Raw genomic sequence first — 22,872 nt, forward strand, 5'->3', positions numbered from 1 at the left:
GCTACTTCAGAACAAAGCTAACCACTCTGTAACAGCTGCAGAGGGGTCAATGCAGCAAACACGCAGATACATGTGGGTATAAAATTTGCAGCAACCATGTTAATAAAACACAGTATGTTCGAAGTGCTTGCTTGTTTGCTTTGTCACCGTACATAAACAAGTGCACAGTTCTGAGAATGCAGAGTCTCGATACTCCAAAAAAATGCACTTCTTTGAGGGAGATCAGTTCTTTTACCTTCCCCTCATACATAGTCTGTCAGGCAGGGGTTCTGATTGCCCAGAAAGAGGTGCTTTGTGCAAACAGAAAGAAAAAACGTAATTGAATGCCAGCAGGCAACAAGATTTAGATATTTTCATATTGCATTTTCCACTATTTAGGTTGTTTTGTTGTTTGGGTTTGGGTTTTTTTTTTTGTTTGTTTGTTTGTATGTTTGATTGTTTTTTAAAGACCAGATAGAAAAAATTGATTTATTTTACTCAGATAAAGAACATAGTGTGATGGTCAGTTGCTCAAATTGTTATACTCATTCTGAAGACCTAAATGTATGCAATGTATTTTAAAAAACTTACTTTAACAATCAGAAGTTCAAAACCGCACGTTTAACTTGCATTACTCCACCCTGAAACAGATTATTTCAGTGTATTGCTCTTTTATTTCTTCACCTGAGAAATGCACTGTGCTGTCCAGAAAGTGGCTAGTTGTCTCAATCTGTGCAACAGATGTTAGTCCTTGTGTCTCCTCTTCTCCTCTCCTGCCCTTCCCTCATATGCAAATGTGGTCTTTGGCATTTGTATTTCCCTGATGGGGAAATATATTGGCATGTTTAGACTAGTTGTTGTAACTGTTGAGATTAAAAAAAATTAATAATATCTCTATAATGAAGCTGATAAATCAGGGTGTTGTTTTTTTCTTTTATTATTTTATCAGATACTCTACTCTGCCATGTAATAAATTCTTTACTAAGTGGGAGATTTTTCTTCTTCCAGAGTGTGGGCATGCCCCTACATTTTCAAAAATGAATTTGTAGCATATTTTAAGGCATTTTAATTCATGTCTGCTCTGTTTGCCCGCTGTTGTGACTAAAACCCATCAACACTCAATACTAATGTAATTAGCAAACACTCAGCAGAACAGACTGCAAGAAGAATCACATAAATGTTGCATGTGATTGTGGGGCTCACAGATTGCCAGGCTGCTAACCCGACAGCGGTACAGTAATAGATGCAACTGAGAAATTCTTCTTTTCTTTGCATTTTTTAATTGCATAACAGCATTTTTGTTAGTTTTTCAAATGTTTATTCCTTTAGGGTGATTAAGGAAACAGCACACCTGTGGTTGCCCCATATGTTCCTTCCATGAATATTGCTGCTTCTTACTCCATGAGCCACAAAGAGGGGCTGTTTATCCTCACTTGCTGAATCATTTTTTCTTCTTCCTCACTCTCATTGCAATACACTTTAGTTTCATTTTTGTATGGGCATGTGAGTATGGCACAGATTCAGGTAACAACCATGTGTGGATATGTCATCTGAGCTACTGACGCCCATGCTAGCAAGATTCCAAAGATGCTTGCCATTCAGCAAGCAAACTTTCAACTGCACTACAGTTTTTTTTCCTGATATATGGTCACTCCACAGCCATTTTCCTTGTGGGCTTAGAAGAGATGTATGTTATCCGGCCTTTTGGTCATGAGAAAATAATGCTGTGATTTAATAATTTTTTAAAAAAAGCATATTTGTATCAATTTATTATGTACAACACAAGAATTAAGGTAATGTTAATGTGAGCGATATCAGATTTTTTGGCCATCCTACAATATTTGATGGAAGCAAACATTTTCTCAACCATATGCAGAATAAGTGTTGTTCTCTCTTTTCTAGAAGAAACTCATTCAAGTCAACATTTTGTTAGGTACCAAATAACCTTTAGAATAATTCAGTAAATTATAAAATAAAAGGCTTCAACTAAAATATTCTTGCAGCCAAGTAGGAAATGTAGTCAACCATTACTGACATGGATTCACTGATCTAGAAAATTACTTTAATGCACATATCAATATACTTGCTGATTTCTTACATTTCAGTGGATTTAAAAAAAATGTTATTGCAGAGAGCCCTTGTGTTCAACATGTTATAAAATTCACTAAAACTTTTCTATACTAAAGCAATTATACAGTCATTGTATCTCCTTAGGTTGACCTTTTTTTTTAATTGAAATTAATGATTTTTTAAGTGGAGCTTAGCTGTAAAAATATGAGAGTGTTTACATGGAGCTGATAAATTAACTGCAATCAAAGGCAAAAAAATCAAACTGTGAATCTCATTCTAGATCCGTAACGTATTCTTTGTGTAAGAGGACATACCAAAATGTGATTTTAAGAAAGACAGAATGTTTGAATAATTGCATTGACATCCCCATTGTTGTCAGGATTTGGAATTACTTTCTAAGAAATATGCAAATTAATTAAGTAATTGATGATCAATTAATAATTGATGAATAGAGTTATCCTGTTGGCCTGTTGGATATACAGTAGGCTTTTTTAGTTTAAAAAGAGGCAAAGATTTCAGGTAACATTGAAGCTAATGGTAACATTTTACTGCTTTTGCAGAAATTCAGCAGTCAGTGCTGAGTTCCTAGTTCTGCCCTTGGCTTCACATGGGTCTACCTGTCCTGTCCCTTTTTGTGCTTTCTGAGGAGTCAGAATTTAACTGGCTCCTGAGACAGGATGAACAACTGCCTCGATCTAAAACATACACTTCATGAGTGCATAAAGGGAAGAAATTTGAAAAATGTTTTTCTGCTGATTCCTTGTGTCATTCCAACTCATTACCCTTAAGAACAGTAAGGACAAGAATTTCAGAAAAATATGATATTTGAGTTGAAGCTTTTTATTCCTAGACCACTGGAAATGACACACCCCATGTTACATTCTCACAGATGAAAGGGACCCAAAGGTCACAATCAAAAAAAAAAACAGGCTAGAATAAAAACTTGGAGCCTTTGAAGAAGAGACTGTTCCTTCCATCTACTGTGAAAGTGAGGTCAAGTGATAAAAAAATTATTTTCTGTACAGCTATTTTTGAGGGCAGCTGGAGAATCCAGGCATATAATTTCCTTTTAATTAATCTATTATAAATAAAAATTTTAAAATTTAAATTGTCTTGTACCTAAATCCCCTTAACGGTTTCCTTGGCACAGTCCATACAATCTGTTAGGGACGTGATGCTACATGCAGCTTGCATTTAAGTGCTTCTAAATTTGTCTTGGCAGGGAGAAAGAAGTCTAACGCATGAATCTGTCTTTTTAATTAATATCTGTGTATTAATCTAAGGTTCAATAGCACAACAGGGTAGTGTCTAGGGATATGTTTAAAAAAAACAGATTTAATGTTTGGCTATATATGAAGAGTGTGGCATTTGTAAATAACCCTTTCAGAGAGGACTGGAAAAAACCACAATTAGTATACAGCACTGTGTATGGCTGGGATAGAGTTAATTTTCTTCACAGTCATTAGTATGGGGCTATGTTTTGGATTTGTGCTGAGAACAGTCTTGGTAATATGGAGATGGTTTTGTTGCTGCTGAGCAGGGCTCACACAGCGCCAAGGGCTTTTCTGCTTCTCACTCAACGCCACCAGCGCGTGGGCTGGGGGTGCACAAGAGTTTGGGAGGGGACACAGCGGGGACAGCTGACCCCAGCTGACCAAAGGGCTATTCCATACCATATGGCATCATGCACAGCATATAAAGCTAGGGGGAGAAGAAGAAGAAAGAGGGGGATGTTTGGAGTGGTGGCATTTTGTCTTCCCAAGTAGCCGTTACACATGCTGGAGCACTGCTCTCCTGGGGGTAGCTGGACAAGTGGGGAATGGATCCTTTGGTTTGCTTTGCTCACACGCACAGTTTGACTTTCCCTATTAAACTGCCTTTATCTCAGCCCAGGGGTTTTCTCACTTGTACTCCTCTGATCCTCTCCCCCATCCTGCCGGGGAGGAGCGAGCCAGCGGCTGCGTGGGGCTTGGTGGCCGGCCGGGGTTAAACCACGACAAGCACCAGGCTTAGCGAAGCCACAGCAGCTTTTTCCTGTCTCTATTGCTACGTGGCACACATCCAGATATCTGCTGTACTAACATTTGCTCGTGGGAGAGACTGAAGGAAAAAAGGTTCCATAAGGTTTCCATTGGCCTAGACAGCTGAAACATCTGCTAGATTCACGAGCAGCTGGCTGGCCCAAGTCAGCGGGGAGATCTGCTGCGGATCAGCAGTGCCATAGCAATAGATATTTCATAGACCGTAGGGAGCGAAAAAGAAAGTCGGTTAGAGTAAGTGGTTGTATTTCAAAGTACACCGAAGTCTTCTGTGGTTTTATATAAATGGATATCTAAATTGCACAGAATTAGAGCCACAACTACAACAGATCGGCAGTGCAAGACTCATTAGGGCACAGGTACATGAAGGGATAGCAGGATGCCATCCTAGTCTTCTAATACCTCCTAATAGGAGCACCTAGATTCCCAAATGAAATGTAACAAAAAGCAGTCACCTGAGAAAATACTCCCTTTACTCTAGGCTTCTAGCTTGTACCAGAGGAAGCCGCCTCCATCTCTCTGAAATACAGACCGGGTGAAGGTGGTTGTTGGAAGGGAACTGGCCGTTCTTTATCAGGACACACAGCAGAGAAGAAGAGCAAGTGTTGAAGCAGTGAGGGTGGAGGACAGAAGAGAATATACATACTTGTTTGGTGTAAACTGCCTTTCATTTCTTTAGTTTAAGCCTGGTTTCAGGCACCTACAAGTGTAGGCTGGGCTACATGATTTTGTTCTTTGTAGTTTGGTGCCACTTAGGCTCATAAAGGGCTACTTGAACTGTATACAGCGATCATGCTCTGGATTGAATTCCTGGTATTTTATTGTGTAAACTGAAAGAGAGTAAAAAAAAAAAAAAATATCAAGAACTAAGTCCATTTTAAAACTGTTCTTTCATATTGAAACTTTTATCAGTTTAAACAGAGCTGTGTTTCAGAGAGCTCCTCTGTACTAGAAAAAGAGTCAAACATCAAAGAAGGTAAATATTGACACGGTGGGTGAAATGACCAGTAACAAAAACTTTGTGAATATACAGATGATCACAAGAGGAAAACCTTTTTATTAATCATTCAAGCTTTTGGTCTGTGAGAATCAGAACTGCTTTCTTCAGGGAATGTTCCCAGTTGGTTGGGATGTGTCTATGTATTGATCAACACAAAGTCATTAAGGGAGTGCCTGTTCAGATCAAAACCATCTGCAGGCACAGCTTTTCCAACTTTTAGACGGTACTGCCTTGTAACACACACACATGCACACCCCTTCACAACAGTTTTTACAGTGAATATATTTGTTATCAAAGTGATTTTATTTGGAAGTCTGTTTAATTGGTCCATATTGTGTTGCATTGGCAGAACTCATGTATCTAACTGCTTGACACTGATTCCCTTTTACCACTAGGATACTTTTAATCAGGAGATTTACAGCTAGAGTATTTCACTGAACACCACTGGTAATTACAGATAAAGGTGACACCACATGTAGTGTCTCTGATGAAACTCTGATTTTTCTACCTTTGCTTTTTCTTCATTCACCTTTGAGGATTACATACCATCTGAAGCAAACTGAACAGTGAAAGTGAAGAAAGTACAGGTAGCAAGGATTTATTTGATGTACTGGAGCAATGACAGGTGATACTCATTCAGACTTGTTTCCAAACTAGAGGCAGTAAGACCCATGTTTAGATATACTGTTCTATTCTAATTAAAATATACTATCCAAATTAAAAAGAAGTAAAATTAACAGAAAAAAAAGTGGGGGTTTATTGATGACTATACTGCTGTTCTTTGTGTTCCCCTCCCCCCACACACCTCTTGTTTCTGTACATATTTTTAAACATTTACAAGATACGCATTTAAAAGCTATTGTGTGAGCACTTGCTTAGACAACCGTAAAACAGTTTTCATTTTCACTTTTGCTCAGCTGTTTGGTATGGTGAAAAAATCAAGCCTCTGTTTGAGACACAGAAGCGAGCTTTTGCCAGGGTTACTTGTAAATAAGGGTAAACAGTTCAGTGATGGTGCATACTGGGGATTCCTGAACCCTCCTTGGGGTTACAGATGTTCAAAGAACAGCACTACTTGAAGCTGTCTTGTTTGCATAGCTGTCTCTTCTGTCTTTCATCATCTGTTTTGGATGTGATTTCAGAAGGTGATGAGACAAAGCTAAAAGTAGAAGGATATTAAGCCTTGTGTTCTGCTCAGATGGGAAGAGTGATTGAACAGAGAACATAAACAGACAGAAAGAATGTCCTTGCCAGATGGGTTACCTGCATGTTGGACTTCAAACTCCATTGTCTTATTTTAAGGGTGAAGAAAGAAAACTGTTTCTGGAGAGATGCAATAATACTTTCTTTTGTAATGACTCAATGGCTGGAAAGCCTGGCAGAGTGGGTTTTTTTCAAATAGATTTCAAATGTTTCAGAGATGGGAGCAAGGAAATGAAAGAGTTTGTGGCAAAATGAGGGGGGAAAATTAATCCAATTTACTGATTTAATTGTATTTTTTTCTTGGTTATGTGATTCTCTTTCAGTAGAATGTTTAGTTTGGGAAAATGAAAACCAAGGGGCTTTGATTTTTTCTGAATACAAATGGCTTGTTGTTAATACTTAGAGAAAATTAATATCTCTAATGTTTTCAGTCCATCTCTACTTTTCCTCTAGTCAAAATTATCTTCTCAATCATTTCTGAATTCCTATTAAGTTCAGTCTTCCTTAAACATTAGTTTTTTGCAAAAAATGTACTATTTTCCAAAATACCTTCTCCCAATATTAAGGTCATATACTTTCATATATTTGCAGCGTATTTCAAGCCAAGATTTAATTAGGGTGGAGTTGTAGGAAAGGGCATGATTAGGCTACTGAAGTATCTGTGAGATCAGCACAGGTTCTGCAAGCAGATCAGTTGAGAGATCAGTTGAGTTTCTGACTTGACTGAAAGGGTAATGCATGCAACCTGTGGGGAGATGCTCACTAAGACAATGCTGGACACTACCAAGTTGTAAGGAAACACAAGAAACATGAGTTTAACATGCAGAATCCAGCAATGGTTGCAAATGTCCAGTGCACAGTTCGACCAGTTAGTGACAGTTGTTAACACTAAACAGCTTACAAAAATTCTCAGTTCACAGAAAAAAATGAAGGGTATAGGATTACACTGAAAACCTGTGGATCAGATTTAGGAAGTCTATGGAAAAGACTCGTTCACTGCTTTGGTACATTAGCTGTTATTTGTGATGTGCTCCATATTAAAGCTCTGTATATGATTATTTGCAGTTCTCAGTGGATCCAGACTAGTACATTCTGGAAGAACAACTTAGAAAAAACAATGCAGCAACCTAGCAGTCTCCCCTTCCTATATAAAAAAAAAAATCAAAAAAATCAAAAAAATAACTCCAAAAAACCAACCCCGCAAAACCCCTTCAAACAAACAAACAAACAAAAAGAAGCAACCCCAAAGCCTGCATTACCTTAGATGGCTGAATCGTCACACTAATCCTAAAGAGTTTAAGTACCTGTGCAGCATTTTTCAGAACCCTTGTTCTAGGCTGATACCTCTAACCTAGGATTGGGAGAGTAACTTTGTCTTCTTGTGAACGTCTCTCAATATGACTGTAGTTTTATAATTTTTAAACTGTTTGCATTTCAGCTGTTCCTGTTGCTAGAGGAGAGAGACATCTGCTTCTCTTGATTACCAACCTTTCAAATGAATAGAAAGATAAAAGTGCTTGTGTGAGCCTCTAATTAGCAACTTTCAGGGAATTCTTTAAGCCACATGTCCATGTAATCTTTCTAGTAATTTCTTATTTGAGAAAAATTAGATTCCCCCATTTATAATTGTTGCAGAACTGTGGCTGATAATTTAATATTCTTCCCTGTCCCCCTTATTTTCCTGTGAAACTCTTTCTGGGTGGAGCGTGCTTGGAAGATGATCAGTGGGCTGCTGTAACCTGTGGGCATTGCTTCAGGGCACTTTTCCCAGTGTTTCCTGTCTAGGTGCTGACAGAGTTGCTGTTAAGAGTATTAAAATATATATCTACACACCCACATTAGTTTCATATGAAGTAATTCTTGGTTTTGTGTTTGTTTAAGTAAAAAGAACTTATATAATGTGCACTTTAAAGAGCAGGTGCGGTTTGCATTACATTTCAATAAACATGTAAGCCTTTGGATGCTTATCAGCATTTTCTGGATATTTTGGGTGTAGAGAACTAGAAAGAAAATCTCTCACACAAAATAGTCATTCAGGCCTTGTGACCGTTTCTCCAAAGTGGAACCGTGCTGTGCCAGGCTGGAGTGCATCAAAACACTTGTGTTCTTTTTTGATTTATGTTTTTGGTGGTGGTGGTTGGTTGGGGTTTTTTTTCACTTGTTGAAGTGCAGGGTAAGTGGCTAGGTCATGCCATCACAGTGCCAAATACCTGGGGCTTGCAGTGAGTTATCACATAGAGACAGAACAGAAAATGTGTGAAAATTGTGTGCTTTAGATTGCATTTCACTGATTCAGTTTTAGAACAGTTGTAAGTACTTACTAATAGATCATATATGTTAATGCGTTGTATGCCAATTACACCGACAGTGTATTTTAAATTATATTTTATCATTGCGAAACATGTGCATGGTAGTTTTTTGATGAGATATATAAAGAATGGACAATCTATAACATGTGTAGCTGCATGCCTTACTTTTAAATCAACAATGTAGTTGTAAGTCTTTACAAAGTGTTGAGGCTCAGATAGTTTTCTTATTTTCCTGTTGCACATCAGGATGATACTGGTGTCAAAACATTTTTGACACACATACTACAGAATTGCTGGCTTACTGATGAGATGCTGGGAGGGGACAACCCTTGCTCTGTTACAGGTATCTTAGAAAGACCAGCAATGTTAAGTTCTTCTCACCCTTTTGTAGTCACATGGGTAAACCGTTTACATTTGTGTGCGCTTAAGTAGAGTCAGATTTTTTACTTGAAAGTGCTGATTATTCCCTTTGTCTGACTCTCATTCTATGGAGACTTTGCACAGTGAAAGAGAGGAATATCCAAAGCAGAGTATTTTATACTTTTAACTGATTATTTATTGTAGGTCAGCAATTAATCAGAAGACACAAAGTAATGTTCAGGCAGAGTGCTGCCTCCAGATTGTGTGGTGATCAGTTGTTGAGGTCTCCAAATCAGACTGTTAAGGCAGCAGTCTGGAGAACCGATTGTATTAAATACTCTTGATGCTGAACAAAAAAACTGAAACGCTGACATAGCAAACACCAGCAGTATAGGCTGACTGGCTGCTGGTTTACCTGTATGATGTTTTTTGAGGGAAGGTCTACACTGGGCAAGATAGGAGCTTTCCTCTATTCTCTGCAAAAGTCACTTTTTTTTTTGAGACTGGTTGAGTGTCATGTATATTTCTATTGGAAATATATTTTATAAGTTTCATTTCTTATCTATGTTAGTTTCATTACTCGCTCTAGAAACTTTATTATTCACTTATGTTCTTACCTTGTTTATGTTGACACGCTTCACATTTCCAAATGTGAATTTCACTTTTTCCTTAAACGCCCTAAATATTATTCTTTCTGGAAAACTTTGAGCCCTATCTTCAGTTCTGTCACTAAGTCACCTTTGTCCTAAACCTGTCTCTAAAGAGAAGAACATGTTCATGCAAGTCAGAGTCAAAGCCCTGGAACTATACTGCTTGCTTGTACACCTCCAAGAACCTTACGTAGTGTGGTTGTTGATAAGTCCTTAGAAGTCTGATAAGTCATCTGTTTCCAGATCTTAATTTTCTTTGAAAAGAGCATATCCAGAACTTTTTTTCATTTGTTACTCAGAGGAGAAGATTCAACAGGCAAGTAAGAAATGTAGCAGAAAGTATTTTTAGTAGCACAAATGGCCAAGTACGTAACTGATGGGAAGCTGATGGTGCCTGATACTGACTTAAACCCATGGAGGTTCCAGACTGACTGTTGTGTACTTGTTGTTGTTGTTGTGTTTTCTTCAAGAAGTACCTGGTTAATTTGATTAAATGCTTCGGTTTGGAGGAGAAGAAAGTACATGGTACGTTCTAACGTCGTAGCCAGAGACAGATTCCATGTGTGCATACGTGTATTTGTCTCCACCACAGCTTTTTATATATTTCTTCAATTACCCTATCATCTGGCTTCTGTGTAATTTTTTTTCTGAATTTTATTCCTGGAGCACTGATGTGAAGTAAGAATACGCCAGTACTCTCATTGTACAGATTAGGAAACAAAACGTGGTGACAAGGAGGCACAGATCCACAAAGAAATGAAAGTGTCCAGTTCCTTATCCTTCATCTTAGAATCGGGTACCTTCCTGCGTTTAGAGAAAAAGGACTTTACAGTTTGTTGAGGCACAAAGGGTTGAGCACAGGATTTTAAAGTGGAAAGTGACACAGAGCTCTAAACCAAATTTCCTCATAGGATAAGCAGAAAGTTCAGCATTCTGTTACCACAGCTGTGGTAAGATGAAGTTCACTTCAATTATTTCTGGGTTTTTAACTTCCATCAGGAATTCAGAGTGGTGGAGGGGAATGCCTTTCCCCCCTTTTCTAAATAAATAAATAAATAAATAAAATCACTGGGTGCTCTTCTCCATTCACAAGCAAATAATACCATGATGACAGTCTGAAAAGCATAAAAAATAGTCATTTATGCAAGGTTCCTAGGAAATAGGACTTTTTCTGCATACTTTTTATTCCATTGTTTCTCTCACACTTTTTCCTGTTTATCTTTATGGAATAATTGTACTTCAATATGTAATTTTCTCAAATCTATATCTGCAATCTCTTTCACTGAAATATGGTCTGAAACAATTATATCTTGACTTCACTGCTGTTATAGAAACACACACCTGAAACACAGGGAGTGAAGAAAGCAACAAAGGCTTCCTACTTCTCTATTATTGCTGTCTAACATAAATTCTATAGTCTGAAATCAGTGGCTGTACCGGCATGCTCTTGTCCTTTGCATTATGCTAGTAATTGCTTAAACATTTAAAAAAGCTCCACGACCTTGATTGCACAGTTTGGGGGTAGCAGTTAGTTTCTGAGTTGTTTCTTCTCTCTCCCTCCTAAAACTCTGTCATTCTGGCGTAAGTTTCTGCAGTGTTCTTATTAACTCCAATTTTCTCTGCAAGTGGTTTTGTTACTGGAGCATGTAATAGTAACTAGAGCACAGAATTATTTTTTCTTGGGTTTGTTTCTTTTTTAAACAATGTTTCTTCACTGAGCAAACAATTTCAGGACGTTGTCTCTGGAGTTAAAATCTAAAAGATACATGCGACCCAGATATGAGACTAAATTATTGCCATTTAAGATAGCAAGTTAGGAAAAGCCAATTGAGCCAGTTAAAGACTCTCTGTGTATTAAATTATGCTCAGGCAAATTTCTCTTTTCTTTAAAAATGTTGTATGAATATAGTATGCAGGCTACATTGTCATCTTTTCTTTTAGAGTAAAGCAAAGCAGGTAGTTATGTATCGAGTTAAACTATCTTCTTTAATCTGTAGTCAATATTTTACCACGTTCTCTAAGACTGTTCTTAGAAATGAAATAATCAGGCCAACAACAACTGTGGTTTTGTCCAAAATTTCCAGGACACTACCCTTCTATATGGTATTCATGCTGAAAAAATAGAGAAGGGGATTCATTCCTATTGAAAAGTTAGAAGAAAAAATAGTTGCACCATAATGCAGACTTCAGTTTATGCTTGCTGAAATGCAGTTCAGGTATCATTTTTCTTTAAATTAGATAAAGACAATCTAATAACACTTCATCCCCTTGGAGAGTTGTTTGCATTATTTCATATATAAATTAAGAGAGAAAGTCAGGAAAATGATTCAGTATATATAGACGTTTCATTATAATGGCTTTTGTTTCTAATGATTTAGTTCCTGTGCTAAAAAAGAAGGCAAAATTTGATGTATTCTCCCTACAGATGCAAGCTGCTATTTGAAGTAGTAAGTTGCTTGCCTCCCCACCCAAATATTTAGTCTGTTGTTTGGTGTGGTTTTTGTTTTTTTGTTTTTTTGTTTTTTCTTTTAGGGCCTGGTTCTATTGAAGTCAATATTAAAATATCTGACCACTTTGAAAAATTATTTGCTCAAGACTTATTTTCTTTATTTCCTCTCATATACTTTTGCATTTTTTATGGGCTCTGGTTTTGGCTGACATCATGCTATAAAGGTATCAAAGAAAAGGCTTTGCCTATCTATGCAAGATTGAAAAGAAAGAATTTCTGCTATAGGTGTTCTGCGTGAGAATGAATAGAACTGTAGGCTTTATTCTTTCCCTCGCATATGCTGATAAACTTTATTTACCTCCTAGGGATGCTGGGCAGCCAGGCTTGCAGGAGACGGTAGAGCTGATTGGGCAAAAAAATCGCGCACTCACTGCTGGCATCTCTTGCCTAGTCCCTCCTCTCCTTCCACACCCATTTATTTTTATAGCCTTCTGATACATGCTGACATGAGTAGGCAGAGCTTGCTGCAACGATACTGGGAAACACTTAATTTATAACATAACTGTTCCCTACCAAAACAGACCTCTGCGGAGACGGAAGCAGAGGTTTATGTTTTCTCAAGTGCTTACAGCCACCAAGTATCATTTATAATTAGCCTGGTAAATTGATTAGAATATACAACCTAAGCATCAAATGGAAGTGTGGAACTCATTAAACAGCTTTCATTTTAATTGCAAAAAGTATAACAAAACCCCAAACCCAATCATAAACAGATAAACATAAGATGAACTCACAAGATGAATGTTTCCAAACTGGACCAAATGAAGGTGATTATTTTCTGTAGTCTTGTCACATACTGAGGTAAAAATCATTTTTAAAATCTGTAAAAGCAGTTGAGCCATGATTTCTGGGTGTGGAAAAAAAAATAAAAGAAAAAGCCTTTCCTGACTGAAAACAGCTTGTGGCTAATGAGATATAAGCCTGTCAATTGTACTGGAAAGCAGTATTGGTCCTCCACAAAGCAGCATCGCAAAACCAACCTGATTGAATGTACTTAACTATAGCTCCATCTAGTCAAAACAGTTGAAATAATTCTGCTAACACAGCTTCCTAAAATGAGCAGAGGGACCGGGATACAGCATGGTGACAGTGATACCTAGCTGCTGCCTTCTTTTTGCAATAGCTTCGTCGCTTATTGTAATTCATCTCTGAATAACCTTGCAGAGTTTTCCAATGAAACATACTTCTTTTTCAGGTACAAGGGAATTGTAATGTGGACCATCAGTTGTTTTTTGGTTTTGTTTTTGGTTTTTTTCCCCATTTTTTCTTTAGTAGTATACTCCTAGACAGACAGAAAAGCGTTTGGCTTTCCTCAAGGTTTGATCATGGAACAGAACTGTATATACTGCAGTGGATATATATGTGTCTGATTGACCTGACCTGCTGGGGGAGGGTAGACATGTCATTGCCAACCAGCTGTTCTGAAGAAATCAAGGAAGCTGGATGGGTAGCCCTGGCTGTAGAATGGTGATCTTCTGAGTCACATTGATGATCTCAGTCATACCTGTCAATCACCCCAGTTAATAGTAAAGTTAAGATGTAAATTGCACTGAACTTACCTAAAAAGCTGTGTTCAGAAGAGTACGTATTTTTTACGTGTGTTACAATTTCTAGATGTTTATGAAAATCAAATGGCCCTTTAATACTTAATAAATAGCATTTGAGGGGGGGAATTTTCTGATCCAAATTAAAACTCAATGTGAAAGGTGCAACTTTCACCCCCTCTCCCCTGCCCCATCTTACCTTCTTACCCACCCCCCCCATCTTACACACCCACCTTCTGTGTCTTCATCTAAAAAGGGATAATTCCCGTATTCCTGGCATTGATCAGCCTCATGTGTTTTTCTGCATTCTCTGAAAAGCTGACAGGCAGCAAAAGCCTGGAATGCATATGAGTGCATATTTTCAAGGCCATTGCGAGCCCAGTTATTCCATCATCATCATGTAATCCCATATGCTAGTTGTTCTCCTGGTGAATCTCTTAAAGCAAGTATCAGTATCTGCCCTTAGTACAAGTACCGATTTTGGGCATCTTTTCCGTACCTCCAAACTGAAATATGAAATTGCTAGTGCTATTGCATAACTCCCTGCTAAGGTTTCTGGAGTGGCATGTAGTGCCCTGACTGGTTGTGTTCAAGGAAGAGAAGGGCTGCCGAGTTGCTCTGCGAATGGAGGGGCCATCCAGTCAGAGGATAATGCATCTTAGTTTGTTCAGCTAGCACAGTGCAGAGTTTCCAGGTGGTGTCCCTGGAAAAAGCTTAGTGCACTGATGAGTAGTGCAAGAAGTACTTAAAGGGCTTCCACTGGATGTTGAAATTTAACATATAATCAATATTAAGTCATATACTATGTTATTTATTCCTTTCTGCTCACATGTAGTGACCATGTAGGAGTTTTACTGGTATTGTTTGCTATTGCTGTGCGTGCATTTTGTTACTGCCATCATAATTTGGGGTTTAAACAAGATAAATTAAGAACAGTGCAAGAATTTTGATATTGGTGAGTCCAATTGAGAAATTAAAAAGTTTTAGGTAGACTTGGATTCACTCCTAAAATCTGAAAGTTGTCTTAAAGTTCTTGGAAATCTGCTGTTGTTTTGATTATACTTCTTGGTCGTGTCCAAAATTTGCACATGCAATATAATTTTTTTTCCACAAATACAGACATTTATATATATTTTTAAGTTAACATGATTAGAAGGGAGCTATGTTTAGATGGGGAGAACAGAAATTATGTCCAATCATTTGTAGGGTAAAGATGAGTATAGATGTTGTTTTGCAGTATATATGATTAGACCAGAAGATACATGTGATTTGAACAATATATGCAATGAAATAAAAATTTTCATGCATACATTCAAATGAAAAAATCCATTTTATCACTGTTTTGAGCCCCTGTTCTCCATAAATACCTTCCTCTGTGCTATATCAGCAGCAGTTTGGGCTGAAATCAGGTGAGAAACAGTGGAGACGTATCTAAAAACTGAAAAAGGCTCAACTTTTAATACAATTTTTAATCCAAATCTTTCTACAAGTTGAATAAGCATCATTATTACTTTTGCATAGATTGGTTAGCAAAGCATAGATTAAATGGATTGCCTGAGGTCATGTGAGAAGTCCGTGATAGACTTAGGAATGTTCTTCAAATATTTGCAAAAGATTTCACTTAGTTTCATGGAATTATGTCTGATTACCATCACCAACGTTAAAGGAAGTATGGATATTAGTTTGTAGCTGTATTTTCCGTCTTAACAGAAACTTTTATCATGCTCTATTTTAAAACAAAGCTTCATTAGAATTAATTGCTTTGGATTTTTTTTAAAAAATATACTCATAAATGATTATAAATCAATATTTTCATGGCTTCTAAAAATACAGTTATGTCTGGGAGAAAGGTAACCAGAATCTTTAAAATCTTTCTGATGGCTGCAAAGCCCTTGACTTGAAATAGTATGACATCTTGGGTAATAATCAAAACTCATTCAAAACCAACCTCACAAGAATTAAGCAGATTAGAACTGTTGGAAAAAATAGGGTGAAAGCGTAATGATAAATAAGAACTCACCCCTGTACAGTCATGTTCTGTGCATTTTGTCTGCATAGGGAAAAGTGGTCGGTACTGTACTGTTTAGATGGTTTTCAGAGTTGGTTTTTAGAAACACCCTGGGTAACATAGTTTTTGTCAGCGGTGTTTGCAGGTGCCACAGACAGTGGATATACAAAATAATGAAGAGCACAGATCACTGCACTTGGAGGAATGTATGTTACAGTGCAGTGAAACACGGACATACACCTAACAGCTACAGGAGGAGATCTGGAACAGGGGGTTGATTTTGGAGCAGTATCTGAGAAAAAAACATTGGCATCTTGGAACATCCATCAGTCAAACCTGAGCCCCCATCTGACCCTGTGACCAAGAGGACTCATTTAGGTGTAGAAACAAGAATATGCAAACAAGAACATGAAGTGCTGGTAGGGAAGTGGTGTCACCTTTGTATTTTTTTCCTTCCGTGACTGCTGCAGTAGGGTTTCCAGGTCTAGACTCCACGTTTCAGAAGAAAGATGACAAACCGAAGAGGGCACAGAGAAGAGCCACAAGCTAATTAAAGGATTAGAAAAACACGATTTCTACAGAAAGACTTAGGAGCTCAAGTTATTTAGATTATCAAAGAGAAGGTTAATGGGCAATATGAACACAGTCTCTAAGTGTCTACAAAAGAAAAAAAAATTGATAATAGATGGCTTTTCAGTGAGGGAAAAAGATATAATAAGGACCAGTGGACACTGAGACAAATTCAGACTAAGACTAAAATCCTGTTTTCTTGTTTAAACAATGATGACCGTTGCTCTCCGGAGTAAGTTACTGAGGATGCTGCTGTTTTCCATTACTAGACTTCTTCAGTCAAGGGAGAATAGTTTTGTTAGAGGATGTCATCTTGTTCAGTCTCTGGACACAGATTTAAAGAAGAAGTAAGAAATGGGAGTTTAATGACTATATTAAGAACTATCCATACTAGAGAACTACAATGGTAGTGTCCAGTTGTTGAAATGATGATGAAAACTGTGTTTCTTTTAACATACTGGCCTCAACCTGGCAGGGCCTTTAGGCTTGCCCTATTCTTGAAGGCTCCTCACCAAGTATTCTCGATTTAATGGGAATATTCACATGGATCAGTATCTGCGTACTCAATGTTGGGAGGACAAATGGGTTTTTTTACAATGGTAATAATTTATCCTAGGTGCAAGGGTTTTCCAAAGTGGGTCCTTTGGGGAATGATGGGATTTCAGTCAGTGGCCTCCAGCCATGGGTCACCATGCTGCAGCAGGAACATGCTACCCCTGCAGCTCAACTGTGGTACCTAGAAGTGGCTGAGGACACCTTGTCTGTGTCACCAATGGCCTGGGTTCTTCATCCCACTGAGCACTTGCCGGGGCTGGCATCTCTGCTGGCATGCTTCCTGGGCACGTGCTACCGACCCATGTAACAGAAGTGAGGCATCTCCCACAAAATAGTGTCAGTCTCCCCAAGAACCAGTTTTGATCTTTAGTGGCGCAAAACCACTTGTGTGACACTTATAATGCTGTATTAAATGGCACAATGTTAATGTTTTCCTAATGTTTATCGATCTGGTATAGGCTTTTACAACCTTCTCTGGTCCTTCCAGCCCCCAAGTTCCTATTCCAGTAACACAAGTTAGATACTGGTACAAACAATAAAGTAGATCTCATAAATGTTTCTTTGTTGTAGTTTTCCCGTCAGTTACTAATAATTTTGGTCTTCATTAAGAGGTAAGCAGTATCCATTCTTTTGATCTTGCTTTGTCTATTTTTCTCTGTTCTGCACAGGCTCCATTCTGTCCCCTTTGACTAGTTTACAGATTTAATGGCTTGTTTTCTCTCCACCTCTTTCTCCACTCCAAGCTTCCTATGAGATTCTCCAGATCCACACAGCATCTGCATTGCTAAGGAACAGGATGAATGCTTTGGTTTCACTTTTATATGCTAGATTAATTTTTCCTTTCAAAACATCAGAACACAGTGGAGAGGCCATAGAAAAGAAAGTTCCTCTGACTTCCTTCAGTTCGTGGCATCCACAGTTTCCATTTAATGATTGATCAGAATTCAAAGGTTGATCAGAAAAGTTTAACTCCTAACCACTCTTCTGGTCAAACAAGTCTGTGACTTGGCAATCATTAGCAAATGATAGGCTGCATATGCACTGACACCTTCCTGATAAGAACTATAATATCCAAAAGATATTAGAGGTTAAATCTGGGGAGATCTGCCACATCATGTTAATAGGGTCCTAAATAATTACAGCAGCTCTTTATTAAATGATCTTCTATTCCTAGTCTTTAATATAAATGACAGATTTCACTGTGCTACTCTTTGGCACTAGGTTCTTTTTTATGTTTCTTGTATGCAAAAAATATTTTAGCCCACATAGCCTTTTATCCACAACTCATACTTTAGAAGGTTATTTCTTTGCTAAGATGCCTGTAATTTAGTGGAAGTAATAACAGGCTGTGTGCATTTTTCTGGATTTTTAAAATTCTAATTTAAGCAATAAGCAATTTATGCAATATCTTGAGGTTCCTTGACACATTAGAATTGAAGGAGGAGAAATGGAAGGAAATGACAAATCTTTTCTGTTTTCTTTTTTTTTCTACCCTTGTTTATGATTTTTCACTCATCAAGTATTTCGCAACGTGTGGTTTTCAAGAAGCAGGGTTTGATTAATGAAGTGTCAGATACAGAGGATGTCATGAGAATTTTGGCATTTATTGTTTGCAGCATTTAAATTAGCCATGGTGTTTTCAATATTCCTTATTTTTTATTTACTATATCTGTTATCCTGTTGATAGTAAATACTCTTTTATAGTAAATATCAGTACATAGTAAATTTTGATCTTTAGACATCTGTAGGAAGTTGATATTTATACAAAAATTATACTAGTTATTCAGATTTGCATTTTGATGGAAATACTTTATTCATTAGTTTATTTTTAACCAAGACAGTGGAGAGTATTAGACTACCTTAACGCTAACAGTTTCAGTGATGTAGATGCTTATATAAACCGGGCCTAAGGCCATCAAAATTATTTTACGTAGGAGAATGGACAGCTATCAAAACCTGGCTAGAATTGCATTTTTGAAAATATCAGCAGGTCAAATAGAAGTTCAGTTGTTAATCTTCTATTTACTAATGCTTTACCCTGGTCGTCTGAAAACCTGTACTAGGTAATAGACTTCTATATCATCATGGCTTCCGTATAGAAGGCATGCCTCGTTTTAACTTAGCAGGGAACAACTCTGAAGAGAGCCACTGAAATAGGGTGTTACTGTGAAGGTTTTATGCCAGATTTGTGATTCCATATTGGTATAATTACTGGCTATTGTATATATAATTTTCTTGATGTACTAATGAAATGTCTATGAGCTTCTTCACTCCCACAGGACCATAGGGAGATTTTTCACTTCTGGCACATCTCACTTGAGTGTCAATCTTGGCATTTTACTTCTTATGCTAGCAGCTCTACCTGCCCTTGACTGCTTCTTCTATTAATAGAACCTGTATAAAAGGAGCAGAAGAAAGAAGCATATATTTGATTTAGAGTATTGGATTGTCTTTTTTTTGCATTGTATCCTTGAATAAATTAATATATCTTCCAGATAATGATGTATCTTGGTCATTGAAGAACTTTTCTTCCCTCACCCATGTTAAAGAATTACTTCCATGTTTTTACTGTGCTCCCCTGCTGCAATACCATTTATCAGAATGTGTTATGCTTTTTGATGAGAGGGTTGCCGTTCTCATAAGACATAAATGCTTTAGTCTGTGCCATTGGAAATGCTTCTGATTCAAGAACCTGGGCGATACTGCTCCTGTATTGTGTAGATGTATTTGGAAATCTTCCCAGTGACTTTCAGCAAGCATTTAATGTGATTCATAATGCTCTGGGATAAAATTACAGATATGAAAGAGACCTACTACATCATCACTTCCATTTTCATATGAGATCAGGTAATATTCCCTTCGCAGAGGATGCATCGAGTATTAGATTCACACTACATTTGCTCTCCAACAACTTTCCAAACCTGGCAAGAAAAACAGTGTGCCTGAGAGCTCTTTAAAAAAGCGTAAAAAGAAACAGGGAGTCAAGGCTGGCCTGCTCTTTTTTAAAAATCCAATGTGGATTTTTTATGTTACGCTTCCAGTGATGTTTTCAACAGCCATTTAACTATATTATCTGTACTGAGACATCTGTGTAGGTGTGTAGCATGTGAGCCCTGTGCGGTGGTATAGCCTGGATGTATGGGTATGTGTAAGGAGATAAAACTGCAAGGCATTTCTTTGGAACCAATTACTATAACTTATGGGCGAGGTGGGGGAAAAGGGGAAAAAATCTTTTTTTTAATATATTGTACTACCTTTCTTTGGCCAGAGATCACACTTAATTCAGGCTCTGTCATCTGTGGGAACTTGCTGCGATACATTCAGTTCTTCAACTTAAATGCTTTTTTTTTTTTTTTTTTTTTTTTTCTCTCTTACTCTCTTCCCTTCCCCATCCCTCCCCTCCCTCCCCAGGCAGCCAAGGGCAGTTTCCACTCACACAAAACGTCACGGTTGTTGAAGGGGGAACGGCAAATTTGACCTGCAGGGTCGATCAAAATGATAACACCTCCCTCCAGTGGTCAAATCCAGCTCAACAGACGCTGTACTTCGATGACAAGAAAGGTAAATCCTCTCCCGAACTCACGGTTCTGCATCACTTCTTCTAAGAAAGAAAGGTTGAAAATCATTTCCCTTTCATATCTTAATGGGAACATATCTGCTGGGAATATATGTTTTCAGCTATAATTATTAGATAATATTTTGGAGGAGGGTCACTGGAGTACTTTTTTGCGTATGAAATTTTATTTTTTTATTAAAGGAAAAGAATAATATGTTAAATTCTTACTGCAAGCTATATTGGAAGACATATCTCAAAAGAGCATTTATGGTTGGTGAAGAGGCAGGCAAGGGAAGAAGTAGTGCATAAACCTTGTGACTTGCTTTTATGTGTGTGTGTATACATATATATATTTATATTTTTTATATATGTATGTATATAATCCCACTATTTGCTTCAAGTTGCTAGTGCAATATGCAGTTGCTGTGGTAGGTGTTCTTAACAGCTAATAAAAATGCTTGGGTTTAGTGCCCCATTTTTTTTCCAATTATACCATGCACAGATTTTATAATTTTAGTTCAATTAGTGAGGAAAAAAGAAAGGAAAATGTCCACTCCTTACAAAAAGAAGGGCATTATCACTGCAGTAGGATATACTTTCTAAGTCATTTATCTTAATCTGAAATGAAAAAGCATTACATTTTACATAATATAATGTTAACATAAAGATTGCATTAGATTCCATAAAGAAATTAAAACTAAAGTTATGAGGAACAAAATCATCACTTGGCTTTAAAAATGCAAAAGCTTTGGTGTTGATAGGGGTACAGAAGTTTAACAGTGTTTTAGACTGAATTCTACTGCTTGAATTTATTCCGAAAGGTGCTACATACTCTACAATACTCATATTTTAACAAGTGCAGTTATTCCTCTGCGTAAAATTAAAGAAGTGCTGTCCATATGCTTTGCTGAATGATTACAAGATTTTAAAATGCCTTGTCAGACTGAAAATGCTTTGTGGATCTATGCACTTCAATAAAAGTAGAGTCTAAAACCTATCATTTTATACCTGCAGAAGCTGCAATCAAAATATGTTTTTTTACTATTAATATAATAGCTGAACAGAATCTCTTGATGGTGTTGAAGTGGTTCCTTTTTCTTTTATCTAATTTCCTGTAGCGTGTAATCATTTGATTTGCAATTTCTTTGAAGTCATAAGTACCTTTTGAATGTAGAATTCAAGAGGAGAGATTTATAAAGGTACAAACTTTTGAGCTGGAAGTCTAGTCCTGTAACCTTTACTCATATGGGCCCATTTATTTTAGCTGGAGTCATTAGTGATTTGGGAAAGGTAAATAATATCTGCGAAACTAAAGGCAGAGAGGACTTGTCTGTTGATAGAGCACATCAATACTCACAAAAATCTATATCTTTTATAAAATAAGTGACATTTTAAAGGATGCTGACAAGGACATGGGAGGACTGCAAATAGACTAATTTGAACTTTGTAGCCATTTTGGTGTGAATTGAATTTTCTGTGTACTTTAGCTAAATCTGTACTTTTGCAACGAATAATTGAAGTTTGTATTACTTTTTAATGTAATGAATTGAAGCAACATAATTTGAATGGCGTGCAGCATAGTAAGTACTTAGAAGCCATTTGTATTCCCCGCAGGAAATGTGAGGAGATGAAGTGTGTAAATGTAAAGGCCCGCACTCTTTATTGAACTTACAGCTTGTCCCAAGACCTCAAGGAATACTGGATGATTCATTTTACAGAGGGGTTACTGTGCATCTATTAGACAGGAAAATTTCTTGATGTGGTCAAGAAAAATTCTTTCAATCGGAGATATTTAGTCTTTCTTACATTGGCGAAGCTTTGCATTCAGCATGACAATTCCAGGCTCGAGTATACTGAAGGGAGTAAACAGTGCATCCAAGTGCAATAGGGAAAACGTTCTGCCTTTTCTGGAAATGAAGTTACAGCCTTCATTGGCATTTTTTTCTGTGCGCATATCTATGTGTTCTTGTAAGTAAGAAAGATGTCCTTTACATGTTTTTGATGCTTGCATTATTGAGCCAAAATGGAGAGAGATATTTATGGCCCTGATATCTTGGTGGTATTCTCAGTAAATGATGGCAAGCACAACTGTAAAGGCTTCCACACTTCCACTTTTTGTCTTTTTTTTTTTTTTTTTTTTTTTTTACCCCTTTCCCACTTCTCTTAGCCAGGCATGCAATTTGGCTATAAAAGCAGCTTTCTACTAGATCCAGCCATTACATTTGATTTATTGAGAGCTGTGCCTCAGCCAGAGTCTTTTCAAACCTGTCTCTTAATGTTAGCCAAAACCAACCTTCAGATCTTCTCCTTCAACACCATGAAAATTGCTATTTAATAGCTGTGTTTCTCAAACCCTGAAAATTCATGAAAACTGTTGAGCAGGTGTAGGGTACACAGTCGTGTAGGCTTAAGTTCTGTGTAGGAAACGGAACATTGGAAGAGGAGCGCTGCCTTTATAGCCATCAGAGCTGAGTAACTGTGGATACCTGTGGTTATCACATTTACAGCTAAATCAAATTT

General features: G+C 37.4%; 1 protein-coding gene across 3 annotated transcripts in view; it reads left to right on the forward strand.

Annotated features, from left to right (window-relative positions):
- CADM2 (cell adhesion molecule 2) overlaps positions 1 to 22,872 on the forward strand; it is a 689,497-nt gene that overhangs the window by 479,394 nt on the left and 187,231 nt on the right. For all 3 annotated transcript variants that reach the window (XM_080376574.1, XM_080376575.1, XM_080376573.1), the window contains one exon: positions 20,208 to 20,357. In XM_080376574.1, coding sequence (XP_080232700.1) covers positions 20,208 to 20,357 — 150 coding nt within the window. The remainder of the gene's footprint in view (positions 1 to 20,207; positions 20,358 to 22,872) is intronic.

This window comes from Falco punctatus, assembly GCF_963210335.1.
Source record: "Falco punctatus genome assembly, chromosome: 2".
NCBI classification, from domain to species: Eukaryota; Metazoa; Chordata; class Aves; order Falconiformes; family Falconidae; genus Falco; species Falco punctatus.